The sequence below is a fragment of the Peromyscus californicus genome, unplaced genomic scaffold (genome assembly GCF_007827085.1).
Source record: "Peromyscus californicus insignis strain IS unplaced genomic scaffold, ASM782708v3 Scaffold_10__1_contigs__length_136768540, whole genome shotgun sequence".
Lineage (NCBI taxonomy): Eukaryota > Metazoa > Chordata > Mammalia > Rodentia > Cricetidae > Peromyscus > Peromyscus californicus.
In genome coordinates, this window is record NW_026294391.1 from 33,126,596 (window position 1) to 33,143,152 (window position 16,557).

At 39.5% G+C, this 16,557-nt stretch overlaps 1 protein-coding gene across 1 annotated transcript in view; it reads left to right on the forward strand.

Annotated features, from left to right (window-relative positions):
• The window catches only part of Phex (phosphate regulating endopeptidase X-linked), a 207,148-nt gene that overhangs the window by 180,280 nt on the left and 10,311 nt on the right, over positions 1-16,557 (forward strand). Inside the window, exons 18-21 of the mRNA XM_052730304.1 lie at positions 3,149-3,216; positions 5,515-5,645; positions 10,217-10,282; positions 11,446-11,550. Of these exons, the coding sequence (XP_052586264.1) occupies positions 3,149-3,216; positions 5,515-5,645; positions 10,217-10,282; positions 11,446-11,550 (370 nt within the window). The remainder of the gene's footprint in view (positions 1-3,148; positions 3,217-5,514; positions 5,646-10,216; positions 10,283-11,445; positions 11,551-16,557) is intronic.

Here is a 16,557-nt window from a genome sequence, read left to right on the forward strand (position 1 = left end):
TCTGCCTGGCCAGAGGGCTCTATTTTTAAGGCAGGGAGTCTTCCAATTTCTGCCAGTTGTATTCTAAGAGGCACATGAGTTGATTTTTTTATAGTATGCTAATTTAAACAATTTCCATTTAAAAAATAGAAGACTTAGCTGGGATTGTCCTTGTGGTTTCCTGGGAATTTCCCTAGCACCAGGTTTCTCCCTAACCTCACAATGGCTCCCTTTATCAAGATATCTCTTTCCTTGTTCTCCCTCCCCCAGCTTAACCATCCCTGTCCCTTTCCTTCATGTTCTTTTGTCACTTCCCCTAATCTCCTTCCCCTCCCCACCATGCTCCCTGTTTACTCATGAGATCATATCGATTTCCCCTTCCTAGGAGGATCCATGTGTGTCCCTCTTAGGGTCCTCCTTGTTACCTAGCTTCTCTGGGGTTGTGGATTGTAGCCTGGTTTTCTTTGCTTTACATCTAATATCCACTTATGAGTGGAGACGGTCCCTGAACTGGCCTTCTCCTGTAATCAGATCGATGACTACCCTAATTGTCATCATAGAGCCTTCATCCAGTGACTGATGGAAGCAGATGCAGAGATCCACAGCTAAGCACTGGGTGGAGCTCCTGGAGTCCAATCGAAGAGAGGGAGGAGGGATTATATGAACAAAGGGTCAAGATCATGATGGGTTCACCGAGATAGCTGACCCCGAGCTAGTGGGAGCTCACTGACTCTGGACTGACAGTTGGGGAGCCTGCTGGGGAACCTGCATGGGACTGAACTAGGCCCTCTGAACGTGGGTGACAATTGTGTGGTTAGGTCTGTTTGTGGGGCCCCTGGCAGTGGGACTAGGATTTATCCCTAGTGCATGAACTGACTTTTTGGAGCCTACTTGCTATGGAGGGATGCCTTGCTCAGCCTTGATGCAGGGGGGAGGGGCTTGGCCCTGCCTCAATTTGATATGCCAGACTTTGTTCATTCCCCATGGGAGGCCTTACTCTCTCTGAGGAGTGGATGAGGGGGGTAGGGTGAGGGGAAGGTGGGGAGTGAGCAGGAGGGCAGGGAGGGGGAACTGTGATTGGTATGTGAAAATGGAAAAAAACTTTTAAGTTAAATAAAAAAATAGAAGGCATCTATGTAATATTATAAAACACTATCATCATAAGGTTTAGCCATACAAAATTACTTTTTCTTTTCTCTTGTCTAAGGGATTATGTTTCTGTAACTGAGAATTGAGACTTACAATGATTCAATCATTTTTTGAATTCCCTGTTATCCTTGCAAATAAACTTTTTGGGGCAGTCCTTCTTAAGGACTATTTATTGCAGAGTACTTTCTATATGTTTCCATTCTCCATCTCTTAAATTTATCCAGTCAATAGTCATAGAGGGGTGTGGAAGACTAAGAAATCTGGGAAATCGAAATGTGGCAGGTCACACAGTGCTAGCTACTACTGTAAAAATTAGCACCGTGTGAAATTACAACTTTGTTCTACATAGGCTATGATAGCTCTATGATTGAAATGCGCCATTTTACTCTTACTTCTTTAATGAAGGTTTGCAATGATGGAAAAACCGTAGGAAACATTTTTTTCAAATGCAAATTACCTTGCAGGAAAGAAATAACAAAGGAAAGAATTGCCACCAAGGGGAAAAATTAAATCTTCCAGCACTTCCTTGGGTACAGTTGAGATAAACAATTAGCATGTTAAGGATCATTACGTCCTGTAATAACATGTTGCTTCGAAAAATCCTGTTCTTTCCAGCTTTGGTCCTGTCTGATTGCTGGATGACTTTGATGTTGTATGTCAGGAACCAACTGTGAAATATTTTTGGCATAATTACAAATCTTACAATAAAGAGTTTAAATTGTCTATAATTTTTACCTATAGGTTAACTGACTTAAATAATTTCCATATAAAACATATCCCTTACATGTCATGGAAAGGCTAATTAATCATGAATTAAATTGCTGTTTATTTTCTCATTATTGTACTAGGAACAGAGAATTTAGTGGTAAATGAATAAGGGGAGGGCTTGGTCTTCATGGAGATTGTGCTGGAGAGAAATTCCTAGACACATGCATTTGGAAAGCTCATTGATTTCCTCAACTTTTGTGTTTGTGCATCGCTCCAGTTATCTATGCTGTATAATAAAGCACCAAGCAATAGCCATTTACTGGCTCAAAATTCTATGATTTGGTCTGGGACTGTTCCACTGGGCTGGACTCTTTAGAATGCCTTCCCTCCCCTGCTGCTCTTCAGAGTCCCTTACGCTTCTCCATTGCTTTACCAGGCCTCTTTCCCTTCAACCAGGCAGTCAAATTCTTTACGTTATTGCTAACTTGTGGAAAGGCTGAAGGTGGAAACTGCAAGGTGTCTTAAGGTCTAGTTCCTGGAGCCTCTCTCAACCCTTACACTATATTCTGTTGGTCACAAGTCTTGAGGCCAGTCCAGACACAAGGGCAAGGAAACAGATCACATCTTGGTTGGAGGAAAGGGAACATTTATATTTAAGGGTAGGTGGAGTTGTTGGTGGCCACCCTTACAGATAATCTACCTCTTGCTTCTTCAGAAGTGAAGAAAAATAATATAACACTTTCCCCAAATCTGATTAAGGCTTCACAGTCTTTGCTATTCAGCTGTCAGCTTGTCTGCCACAGAAACAGAGGAACGTGACTAACTTCCAAACACAATGGTTCCTTTTAATCTCTGCTCTATTCCTTTTTTTTATGACTACATTAGAAAGCAATTTGACTTCTATGATTGCAGCACATTTTCAGATAAAAATAGTATATTTATTGTTTCAAGCTCTGTTTTAGGTGTTCATAAACACAAACTATCACTGCTACAGATATAGGGCCACAGATGTGTTAAGGCTGGAAAGGACTTCAGAAATTTTGTCTTTCAAATCCCTCATTTCACAGAGTGGGACACTAAGGCTCACACAAGGTCATAGTGACAATGTTAGAATTTATACTGCTTTGTTTTGATTAGAGGGGGATGTTTAGAGAAATTGTTTTATACTTTTATGGGTAAGATTATTTGATCCTTTTATTACTACTGTTACTAGAAAATAGTTTATTATCTTGGCTTTTCACTAAAAAATTAAAGGGTCATGCTCTCAGATTCATGCCTGTAATTTTTTTCAAATTGTCTATTTATGACATAGATCCTTGAGTTATGGTGCTATAGGAGTAATTGTTGGACATGAATTTACACATGGATTTGATAATAATGGTAAGTACTAGTTCATTTTACAAGCTGCTTCTTTTATAATAATGTTGATGGGATGGTGTTAATTGTTATTATCTTCTCATAGTGGCATCATCATAGACTGAAGATTGTCCCAAGCAATATGATTGCTGATTGAAAACTTTTCTCATGTTTTGCTGTGATTACTTGCAATAAATAACTCTTTCAGTTGGTGATCAGGGTAAAATGAAAAAAGAAAGACTGTAGTTTCCGTGAAATCACCTTTGCATTTGGAACAGGATTTCTGGAGCTGCTGCAGTGGCTGCAGGAATTGCACTGTAGCTTTCCCTGTTCACTGCTGTTTTCCTCCTTACCATCTTAGGTTGTTTTCCCTGGAGGTGTGAGCTCTGCCCCTGAGATGATTGTATGTGCTGCTTAATTAAGAAGTTAGCCTGGGGAACTCGGCTGCCTGATTGCTTTGTATAATTTCAAGTGCTTCTTTTCTATTTTTCTTTCTATTGGCATATATTCAAAATTAATAACATACAAATATGCTCTGTATCCTGATGGTATTTAAGCAAAAGGGAAAGGCAAGATAATAACAAACAACTAAAACTTTCTCCTTTGAGAGTCATCATTTTTCAGTTTATGACATTTATTTCTGTGTGTGTGTGTGTGTGTGTGTGTGTGTGTTGCAGAATTGATTCTCTCTTTCCCATGTGTGTCCAGAGTATTGAAATCAAGTTACCAGGCTTGGTGGTAAGTGACTTTACCCACTGAGCCATCTTACTGGGCCAAAAGTTCTTATTTTAAATTATTATTATTATTATTATTATTATTATTATTATTATTTTTACTTACAGAGTATTGTTGGACAATCTCTCTCTCTCTCTCTCTCCCCCTTCCTCCCTCCCTCCTTTCCTTCCTCCCTCTTTTTCTCTGAAATAGTATCCAGACCAACACAATTTGTAGACAGCCTTAAGAACCTAGCAGGCCCCATGCAGTAGTATATAGACAGGAACCTCTTTCTGTAGTTCCTGTATTGTCCCCAACATCCTTTCCTGGATGACTATTCTGGGATAAGAAGACTTCATTTTCTTCTTACATCTCACCAACCCTTCCTTAACGCCTGCCTTCCTGTCTCTTCATCTCCTGCTCCTCTGGTCTCCCACTACCTGTTAAAATGTACATCCTTTTTGCCATTGGGTATTTAGTTTACCTAAGAGAAGATTCTTAACTAAGAAACAAAGGCATGTGGTGCTCATTGGTTCTGGGCCTTTCTTCTGAGGTCCCTCCCACAGGATAGAATCTAATGTGGCAATTTCATCCTGTCAACAATCAATATGTAACACAGTGTATTGCACAAATGAGTATATGACCAGTAATTGATGACTGATGTGTTAGTGGGTATAGGACAGTGACTCCATTCCTGGGGGTAGTGTTAGTAGCAAGCAACCTTGCTGGAGAGCTTTGGGTTGATCCAGTGAATGCTTTTGCGAAGGGGCTTCCCATGTAAGCCCTTTCTTACAAGTTCTTTCTTTGGAGACTCTTGTGTAGGGGGCTTTCTGTGTAATTAAATTAAAACCATGCCTTTGATTCTAGTAATAACCTTGAAAATAGAATAGTTACACCCAAATTGTTGTTTTGAAGGGTATAGAGAAGATGAAGAATGAGAGACCATGCAGCAAGAAAAGCTAAACTTTCCCCTCCCCCAGTTACATTCTGGAGATTTCCATTCCAGTTCCAAGTTCTCTTTTTAGAGCAACATTCCTCATCCAAGCAGGACAGATGGGTCTTCTATCCACACTGATGACTGTGAAATGATTCATAGCAGAGGGTTTATGTGTCTCTTCGCTCCTGGCAACTTAGAGGAAGCAGGTTGCTATAGGGCTGAGTCAGGTTCTGTGGTCCTATGGTTTGGATGACTCACTGGCTGTTCCTATGGATTATTTGGAATTTCACTGGTAGTGCTACTCCAGTTCCCTCTGATTTTTGAATGAAGGAAACTAATTTTGCTTGCCAGAGAATGTTTCAGGTCAGAGGAGATGAAAACAAGGAATTCAGGATTGGATGAGACTGGTACACACGTTAAATTGATGAATCTCATTTTGAAAATGCCCTTTGTTCATTTCAAGGAAAGAACTCCCTCAATTCTTTGCCTCTCTTCCCTGCTTTCTACAATTAATCCCCGACACTGGAGGTGACATGGGAGCTGATCTCAGAGACAGCATCCAGTGCTGTCAGGACTGCTTTGGAAAGTATGTTCAGGTGAAAGAAAGGAAAGATGGCGATTTCAGCTTCTGTAAAGTAATACAGAATTCTTGTAACTTTCCTTTCCGCTAGGTAGAAAATACGACAAAAATGGAAACCTTGATCCTTGGTGGTCTGCGGACTCAGAAGAAAAGTTTAAGGAAAAAACAAAGTGCATGATTAACCAGTACAGCAGCTATTACTGGAAGAAAGCTGGCTTAAATGTGAGTACAGCTGCGGTTGGCGGTGGTGGGGGGCACCTTGTGGGCCATTTCTCCTCATTTGGACATTAGCTTGCTTTAGACCATTGGTTCTTCAAGCATGCTTCTGGGATTCACAACATCTGCATTCCCTGGGAACTTGTTAGAAATGCAAATTCTTGACTCCTGCCCAGACCTACTGAATCTCTAGGGGTGGAGTCTGGTACACTGGGAATCTGTCATATGCCTTCAGGTAGTTCTAGCAGACTTGAATTTGGAGACTCACAGGCCTACACATTAGTGACATCACAAATCCCCTAGCACAGATAAACATTAACATTCTTAAAAATCTCATACATTTCATATTGTGAAAAAAATCCACCATTGTTAGGTTGGATTAACAGAGATAACATCGCATTATTTTGAACCAAAAGGTCTGAGAATTAATTCAAATTTTTAGTTAAAGAAGTTTGAACAAGCCGGGTGGTGGTGGCACATGCCTTTAATCCCAGCACTCGGGAGGCAGAGGCAGGTGGATCTTTGTGAGTTTGAGGCCAGCCTGGTCTACAAAGGGAGATCCAGGAAAGGCGCAAAGCTACACAGAGAAACCCTGTTTCGAAAAACCAAAAAAAAAAAAAAAATGTTTGAACAAAAGAAATGTACTTTTGAAATATTTGTGTCATATGAATGTATATAGTTTTCCTCCATGAAGACAAAATACAATTGGATACGTGCTTTGAAGACGTGAGATTTTGTTCCTTTCCTTTTTGCCTTTGTCTTCATCACTTTTCCTTTTCTCTCTTATCTTCCCTGCCTAAGGTCAGCATTAGGAACCCTGATACACTTTTCTCCTGCGTTCAGGTAAAGATAGACACACACACGGCTTTAGTTAATTGATTTCGGTGATGGCCTAAGAATTCCTGGTGTGAATATACCATAGCCTAGTCAACTAATCTCTTACCCAGGGGTACAATTTTAAGTTAGAAATGCCGATGCAATAAATACCTTATTAAGTATATATTATTTTTTTCCCTGTAGGACACATTCCTATTGTCACCAGAATAAAATTTCACATTTCTGAAAGGGATAGATTAAAGAATATATATCTATGGAACTTTACTTTTCTTGTTAATTTATAAAAGCCTTTTAAAATAGCAGGGATGCTAAACTTCTGTTATTCACATTATATGTATCTCCCTCAAGTGTATTACTTATCCTTTAAGATTTTTTCCTGTGGTATCTTTGACACATAAAATCCAAACATTTTTAAAATTCCAGGATACCATATGTCTCTTCAATTCCCCTTTTGTCTTTCTGTTTTGGCCCATGAATATGTCTCCTCTACTCAGATTAGAGAGGAAGGAAACTGTCTTTGCTACCTTTGTCTCTTGCTATGGTAAGAGACTACAACCAAGGCAAAAGAAAGCATTTAATTTGGGCCTTCCAGTTTCAGAGTATTAGAGCTCATGACTATCATGGTGGGGAGCATGGCAGCAGGTAGATAGGGTTGGTGTTAGAGGAGTAGTTGAGAGCTTACATGTTGAGACAACAGCCACAAGACAGAGAGAGGAGAAAGTGAGAGAGCAAGGGGGCAAGAGAGCAAGAGAGTGAGAGAGAGTGATTCAAACTAACTGAACAGGCTTTTGAAACTCCAAAGCCCATCCCCCAGTGATATACCTCCTACAACAAGGTCACACCTCCTAATCCCTCCCAAACAGTTCCATCAGCTGGGTCCAAGTGTTCAAATATGAGCACATTCAAACCATCACAGGAGCCTCTTCATTTTTCCCAGGAAAGTTTTTTTTTAATTGTTCTGATATTTTACATTTCAATCTTCATGAATGTGAAATTTATTTTTCTGTGAAGTTTAATATGAGAGTTCACTTGCTGTAGAGTCTAGGTTAGAGTTTAGAACTGTATGACTCCAGAGTCATACTCACATGTGTCCATAGCATACTCTCATTCTCTTATTTTGTTTACTCATATATATGAATATATTCAAATACATATATTTAGTTTTGTTCTTCAGCATCTATTTTGTTTGCCCAAAGTGTCAGATACTGAGATGTAATTTTGAAAACATGTATCTTTGCCACTAGGACAATGATCATAAGAGCATATCTGTCTCAGTATAAATTCATTCTACCATCAGATAACAGCTTCAGTCTCATTCCCATAGAAGGGCTGTGTGTGTGTGTGTGTGTGTGTGTGTGTGTGTGTGTGTGTGTGTGTGTGTGTGTGTGTGTGTGTTTCCTTTGTGGACATAAGTGGTCAGGCTTTATTTTCCAGATTTTATTTGTAAGAGTCAGTCCCTCTGTGCCTGAATTGTTCTTTGCAGTGACAAGGGAAAAACTCAGTTGGGTCACCACAGATGCAGAATGTTAGCAGCTAGTGTGCCTGGAGAGGTCAGACCTGGTCTCATGTGCTCTACTGTGATGGCTCAGAGTGTGAGGAGTCAAGAGGGATGGGCTACTCCAGAAGCTATAATTTAGATGTAAAGTTTAGAGCAAAAAATAAGAAGAGGGATTCAAGCATGAGTGTATATAAACATATGTAAGAAAAATTGAGGCATGTGCCTACAACGTAAGCTCCAGAAAAAGAGATCTACTTGGGCTTGAGTACCTGACGAATGTGAGCATTTTTTCTTAATTATTCTGTCTTAGAACAACTTCATTATAAGCAAAACCCAAGAAGGGTTTCCTTAGGTGAGTGAGTCATTGAGAAAGTCATTTTATGAGAAACCTGCCATTGGCTCTGAGGGAAGCTGAGCTTTACTCTTGATACTAAATAGGGTTCTGGAGAATGAATAGCATCCCAGAAGTTATTCAGCTCAGGGGCAAGGGGTTGGGCAGCTCTACTAGCACATTAGTCAGTCACTGGAAGAAATGGCTGCAGAGTCTTGGTAGAGAAGGGGAACCACTGGATGGCCCTGAAAATTTTATTTATACAAGTAACTTTGTATGAACTGAGCAGGTTATAATAGCAATTAGAGAAACAGAGTCCATGAATTTGAGAGAAAGCAAAAGGGGGGGGAGTGTGTGCATGGGAAGGGCTAGAACTAGGAAAGGCTTATGATGTATTATATTTTAGTTTCAAAAACTAAAAAAAAAAATAAATCCATGAACTGCTTTGAGGTTCAGATGCTTGTTTGTTAAACAAAGGTATTGACAATGGTCCTCACCTCATTGGAATGTAGAAAAAGATTGTAGACAGTCAGAATGGCAACTTTGGGAGACTAAAGCAACGGATGGTGGGGGTTCTTGGTGATAACATTGAATCTTGTTTCCTTAAGATGTATTTTTATTTGTTAGTATCACCTGATACATCAGTAGTTGCGCTAACTTAAAAAGGAAGTCATTGGTAGGGTCCATGGCCTGGGAGTTGTATATTAATTTCCTGTTGCTGATGGAGCAAATTACTATGAACTTAGTTGCTTAAAGCAATACAGATTTATTCTCATAAGATTCTGTAGATCAGAAGTGTGACACAAGTCTCAGTGGCCTAAAAGAAAGTGTCAGCATGGATGTCTTCCTTTGTAGAAGGTACTGGGGAAGAGTCTGTCTTCTGCAGTTTCAAAGTTTTTGAGGCTATCTTACATTTCTTGGCTCATGACCCCTTCCTCCTTCAAAGCCAACAATGTCCAGTGTACCACTCTGGCACTCTCTTGTCTTCCTTTTCCTTTTATAATTACATTGAGCTTATCTGGACAAACCAGGATAAGTCAGTAAATCAGCCTCCCTCTCTTTCTCTCTCTCTTTCAATATCCTTGACTTAATTACATCTTAAAAGTCAGTTTTGTCATTGTAGGGTAACTTATTCCTAAATGCCTGGGGATTTTGATGTAGATGTCTTTAAGAAGCCAATATTCTGCCTACTATACAGGGGTTGGTGAACCCTTAAGCTAAATAGTAAATACTGAACTGTCCTTGTAGCAAGAAAGGAAACAGACTCTGTTGTCTTTGGCTTGTGGGATGTATAAACTTAGACTTTCTATCCTAGCTCATTTATGGTTTTAAGAAACAGTTGAGAAGAATGTCTCCCCATGCTTGGCTGGGTGTCATACATATTTCAAACCTTGACCTTGTAGTCTGTACCCTTTCTGTTTGATTTTTTGTTCCCCCAAGAGAACAACTTATATTTTAATGTTTCATAGGAATAGCTGAAGGTAAAATGATAACGGTTGGTGCTGAAATTTTGTTCCTGTGTGGATGGCAAATTTTTAGAGACATAGGGACAATGAGAAAAAGACTCAAATTATGTGAGTTATTCAGAGGAAGTCACCTGGATATTGACATTTCTATTTTTCCTATTAAACTAGAGCCACTGAGACTAATGTTAACATTTTACTGGCGCTGGCTCGATTGATGAGAATGAAGAGGTGGGTGAGAAAGTAAAGCAGAGAGCAGTGAGATAGAAATGTCTCCATTCAGGAGCCCCTTGCTGGGGCTAGTTTGCCATCCCACAGCACATCATGTCTACTTCTGAAAATGTAATTTTCTTCTTAAAATATGACGTGTTTGCGTCTTATAATATTTACATGCCTTTTGCTGAATGCCAGTTGACTGTGGAACACTTTCTATTTTTCTTCCTCTTAGGTGAAAGGGAAGAGGACCCTGGGAGAAAATATTGCTGATAATGGAGGTCTACGAGAAGCTTTTAGGGTACTCACCATTACATTTACTGGGCTTTAAAAACTGCATTGTGGAAGCATGCATGGGTGCACTTCAGTGTATAGTACCAACATGGTGTTGAAGAATATGACATTTTGGATTTTCTAAAACACATTTGTGTTTCTACATGGACTCTGTTATACTCTAATAGATATGTAGAGCTGCATTTTCTTTTTCTTTTGGAGTATTGAGTCATCCTAAATAATAATGGTTATTAAGAATTGTATATTTAAAATTTAGTTTACCGATAATATACTCAGAATCATATTAAAGAATGCCACAGGACTCTCCTTGGGGCTAAGTTCATGTGAATTTTCTTGAAGTAAAGTTTTCTCTCCATCCTTCCTTATCATTTAACATTAAGCCTCAAACTTCTAACTTATTCTGGAGGCTACTCATTCTCATACATTGGGCCAGTGAAAGTCCATAAGAGTGTTTACACCATCTCTCAGTGTGTAGTTAAGAAATAAACATAACGATAACATGGACAGATTTGCATAAAACTGAAACTGCATACATTTAAAGACCAAGTTATGATTCTAAAGTGTTATCTTTTCTATATTCTACTTAAAACAAATTTTATTTTACTAAGTGATAGTATAAAAATGATGATATGCTTTCTTGTTGATAAAATTTTAAGAGTACTATGTTAATCCCACTCCAGTTTATTACTAAAGCAGTTGTATATGGTGTTAAATTTGTTTGTCTCTCCTTGGAATGGAAAGAACACATTTTAAAGAGTTACTTAATATCTGATCACTGTGGCCCAGTTGCTTTGTTATGCATAGAGTATAAGGTTCCCCTTTGTTGTTTTGCTTTTGTCTTCCCAGACAGAGTCTCACTCTGTAGTCCAGGCTGACCTCAAGCTCATGGCAATGTTCCTGCCACAGCCTCCCAAATGGGATGGGATGACAGATATGTACCACCATGCTTGGGTAGCACCGTAAGGTATAAAGTGCTTTATCAGATGCACCTGTTTTACTATTAGGCAAAATGGCACTGGGTTGCATTTCCAGGTGTTTGTTTTCATAAAGGAAAACCCAACACAGTGCATTTTACACATGGTAGGGATATGTATTTAATGCTTTTGTGTTGAGTATGAAGAGAGAAGAATTGTCATTGATGAGTGTCACCTGTTCTGCTTCCTTCACTAGGCTTACAGGAAATGGATAAATGACAGAAGACAGGGAGTTGAAGAGCCTCTCCTACCAGGCATCACATTCACCAACAACCAGCTCTTCTTCTTGAGTTATGCTCATGTGAGTAAACTGAGGAAAGGGCAAAAAGATGAAAATATATGCCCTCAATCAAAGGTTTGGAAGAAAAGTTCACTGGTATGACTTTGACCAAAGCCACCACTTAATCTTGTGTCAGCACTGGGTCAGCTATAGTAATAGTACCAAAAAAAAACCCTCAAAATAGTGTTTCCTTGTTAGAATGGACAAACAGGACCAAATAAAAGCCCATGTTTTGTTTTTATTTATAAATAATAAATCATGTTTTGATTGGAAAAAGGCTACACTCTGTCACTTACACGTGGTCTGTGGTTACTTTGTGTTACAATGGCAGAGTTGAGTAGTTGAAACAGGGACCTTATGGTTTTCAAATGTTCAAGCATTTATTATCTGTCTTTTTCCAGAAGAATTTGCTCAGCTCTGATCTAGAGGACCAAATACAAGGATCCATCTGTTCCTACTACTTATAGTATAGTCCATAATAACAGTTTGTAAATGAAATAAACTAATAGAGAGAGATTCTGTGATTAAAATGTTTCGGATGTCTTCAAATACAACATTTTTGTCAAACTGAAGAAATTCAGGGCTAAATGAGTAATCCTATTTTTTTTTAAAAATCACCATTGAGAAATTTCTCTTCAAGCCCCTCTTCTTACAGAATGAAGAGATTTTTCACTCTTTTGTATATTGGAGGAAGTCTTTTTATGTGGAACATGTTGTTTTCTATCCTGGAAAGGCACTAGAGAACAGTAACAACCATAATGTGTTTTCAGGAATCTCGTAAATGATTATGAAACATAGTCAATACTATATAATAATGTAAGCAAAGTATATAAGAAAAAATAACCCAAGAGATGAGGTAAAATCGAATGTGAAAAATAAGCTCACATGGGCTAGCTTCTGAGGAAATTAAGGAATTTCATTCCAAGAACATCTTTAAAAACATATTCATAAATATAGTGAGAGATGATCTGTCATTATCAAAATAGCAGTAAGCCATTAGCTTTCCTGCCCTCTCTGTGACTATGGTTGCTATGACTTGCTAGTTTGTTTCTCATGCTTTTTTTCATGCATTTTTATACTTCTGGTTCTTCCAATGTCCATTTCTACTTATTTAGTAGATGTTAACAGCCTTTATCTAACTAATCTCTAATTTCTTCCTTTTCCTATATATTTATTCTGCCAGATAAATCCTTCAAAAATATTGTTTTATTTTTCTGTTCAAGGACAATGTTTAAACATAGTTGTAGCACTTAGGCCTGCCAATTAGTACTTCAGAAATCTGGCGTGAGCCTTTCTCTCCCCTGGTCACTCTCATTGATGCTCAACCAAGCTTGAATGTCTTTCCCATCTCTTAATCATTTTTAAATTCCCCTTTCCATTCAAATGCTTTCCTATATATTCATGTATCCTAGAAGTATTCATAGTTCAAGATTATATCATGTTTCAAGGTGTATTTAAACCAGTATTAAGTAGGTTATACCTCAGAAAGAAACAACATAGTGAAAGCATATTTCTTGTTCTTGCTCCATGTCTAGCATGTGTCATTGTTGGAGCTCTGCCCATAGTTTTTACTCAAGGAATTGGGTTTTGGAGTATTTCATCTTGACATGTGCTTTCATGGAACCAAACGTATAAAAGAAATATGAGGAAATCTGCATTGACCTTTTTATTTGCTGTGAGTGTATGTGTGTGTTGGTGTGTGTGTGTGTTTGTGTGTGTGTTTTTGTGTGTGTGTGGTGTGTACTTATTAGTGTGTATGAATGCATGTGTGTATGGAAGCCAGAAGTTGATGTTGAGTGTATTTCTTTGATTGCATTTCACCTTTATTTTTTGATACATGGTCTTTCACTGAACCCAAAATTCATCAATTTGGCTATGCTGTTTGGCCACTAAACTCCACCTTTCTCATTCTACGCTCCCAGATCTCTGGTTACGGGCACATGCCCAGTGTTTTTTTTTTTTTTTTTTTTAATTTATTTTAATTTATTTTGCAATACAATTCAGTTCTACATATCGGTCACGGATTCCCTTGTTCTCCCCCCTCCCGTCCCCCTCACCTTCCCCCCAACGCCCCCCCCCCCCCATTCCCATCTCCTCCAGGGCAAAGCCTTCCCCACAGACTGAGGTCAACCTGGTAGACTCAGTCCAGGTAGGTCTAGTCCCCTCCTCCCAGGCCGAGCCAAACAATCCTGCATAGGCCCCAGGTTTCAAACAGCCAACTCATGCAATGAGCACAAGATCTGGTCCCACTGCCTGGATGCCTCCCAAACAGATCAAGCCAATCAACTGTCTCACCCATTCGGAGGGCCTGATCCAGTGTGGACCCCTCAGCCATTGGTTCATAGTTCATGTGTTTCCATTCATTTGGCTATTTGTCCCTGTGCTTTATCCAACCTTGGTCTCAACAATTCTCGCTCATATAAACCCTCCTCATTCTCGTTAATTGGACTCCCAGAGATCCACCCAGGGCCTAGTCATGGATCTCTGCATCCAGATCCCTCAGTAGTTGGATGAGGTTTCTAGCACAACAATTAGGGTGTTTGGCCATCCCATCACCAGAGTAGGTCAGTTCGGGCTGTCTCTCGACCATTGCCGGCAGTCTGTTGTGTGGGTATCTTTGTGGATTTCTGTGGGCCTCTCTAGCACTTTGCTTCTTCCTGTTCTCATGTGGTCTTCATTTACCATGGTCTCCTATTCCTTGTTCTCCCTCTCTGTTGTTGATCCAGCTGGGATCTCCCGCTCCCCCAAGCTCTCTTTCCCTCGACCCTCGCCTTTCATTGCCCCCACTCATGTCCAGGCTGTTCATGTAGATCTCATTCCATTTCTCTGTCATTGGGCGATCCCTGTGTCTTTCTTGGGGTCCTGTTTTCCGGGTAGCCTCCCTGGTGATGTGAGTAGCAGACAATTCATCCTTGTTTCATGTCTAGTATCCTGCTATGAGTGAGTACATACCATGTTTGTCTTTCTGAGTCTGGGTTACCTCACTCAGGATGATTTTTTCTAGATCCATCCATTTGTCTGCAAACCTCATGATGCCATTGTTTTTTTCTGCTGAGTAGTATTCCATTGTGTATATGTACCACATTTTGTTTATCCATTCTTCAGTTGAAGGGCATCTGGGTTGTTTCCATGTTCTGGCTATTACAAACAATGCTGATATGAACATAGCTGAACAAGTGCTCTTATGGTGTGGTTGAGCATTTCTTGGGTATATGCCCAAGAGTGGTATAGCTGGATCTTGGGGGAGATTGATTCCCAATTTTCTAAGAAAGCGCCATATTGATTTCCAAAGTGGTTGTACAAGCTTGCATACCCACCAGCAGTGGAGGAGAGTTCCCCTAGCTCCACATCCTCTCCAGCATAAGGTGTCTTCAGTGTTTTTGATCTTAGCCATTCTGACAGGCGTAAGGTGGTATCTCAGAGTTGTTTTGATTTGCATTTCCCTGATGATTAGGGATGTTGAGCAATTCCTTAAATGTCTTTCGGCCATTTGAGTTTCCTCTGTTGAGAATTCTCTGTTTAGTTCTATAGCCCATTTCTTAATTGGACTGTTGGGCATTTTGATGTCTAATTTCTTGAGTTCCTTATATATTCTGGATATCAGTCCTCTGTCAGATGTGGGGTTGGTGAAGATCTTTTCCCATTCTGTAGGCTGTCGCTTTGCCTTGTTGACCGTATCCTTTGCTCTACAAAAGCTTCTCAGTTTCAAAAGGTCCCATTGATTGATTGTTTCTCTCAGAGTCTGTGCTACTGGTGTTCTATTTAGGAAGTAGTCTCCAATGCCAATGCGTTCAAGACTACTTCCTACTTTCTCTTCTAGCAGGTTCAGAGTAGCTGGATTTATGTTGAGGTCCTTGATCCACTTGGACTTAAGTTTTGTGCACGGTGATAGATATGGATCTATTTGCAGCCTTCTACATGTTGATATCCAGTTTTGCCAGCACCATTTGTTGAAGATGCTTTCTTTTTTCCATTGTGCACTTTTGGCTTCTTTGTCAAAAATTATATGTTCATAGGTGTGTGGGTTAATGTCAGGGTCTTCAATTCGATTCCATTGGTCCACATGTCGGTTTCTATGCCAGTACCAAGCTGTTTTTATTACTGTAGCTCTATAGTAGAGCTTGAAGTCAGGGATCGTGATGCCTCCAGAAGTTGTGTTATTGTACAGGATTCCTTTGGCTATCCTGGGTTTTTTGTTTTTCCATATGAATTTGAGTATTATTCTTTCCAGGTCTGTGAAGAATTGTGTTGGTATTTTGATGGGGATTGCATTGAATCTGTAGATTGCTTTTGGTAAGATTGCCATTTTTACTATGTTAGTCCTGCCTATCCATGAGCATGGGAGATCTTTCCATTTTCTGACATCTTCTTCAATTTCTTTTTTCAGGGACTTAAAGTTCTTGTCATATAGGTCCTTCACTTGCTTGGTTAGTGTTACCCCAAGGTATTTTATGCCATTTGTGGCTATAGTAAAGGGAGATGTATCTCTGATTTCCTTCTCCACTTCTTTGTCCATTGTATATAGGAGGGCTACTGATTTTTTTGAGTTGATCTTGTATCCTGCTATGTTGCTGAAGGTGTTTATAAGCTGTATCAGTTCCTTGGTGGAATCTTTGGGGTCGCTCAAGTATACTATCATGTCATCTGCAAATAGGGAAAGCTTGACTTCTTCCTTTCCAATTTGTATCCCCTTAATCTCCTTATGTTGTCTTATTGCTCTGGCTAGAACTTCAAGTACTATATTGAATAAGTATGGGGAGAGTGGACAGCCTTGCCTCGTTCCTGATTTTAGTGGAATTGCTTTGAGTTTCTCTCCATTTAATTTGATGTTGGCTGTTGGCTTGCTGTAAATTGCCTTTATTATGTTTAGGTATGTTCCCTGTATTCCTGATCGCTCTAATACCTTTATCATGAAGGGGTGTTGGATTTTGTCAAATGCCTTTTCTGCATCCAGTGAGATGATCATATGGTTTTTTTCTTTGAGTTTCTTTATATGGTGTATTATATTGACGGACTTTCGTATGTTGA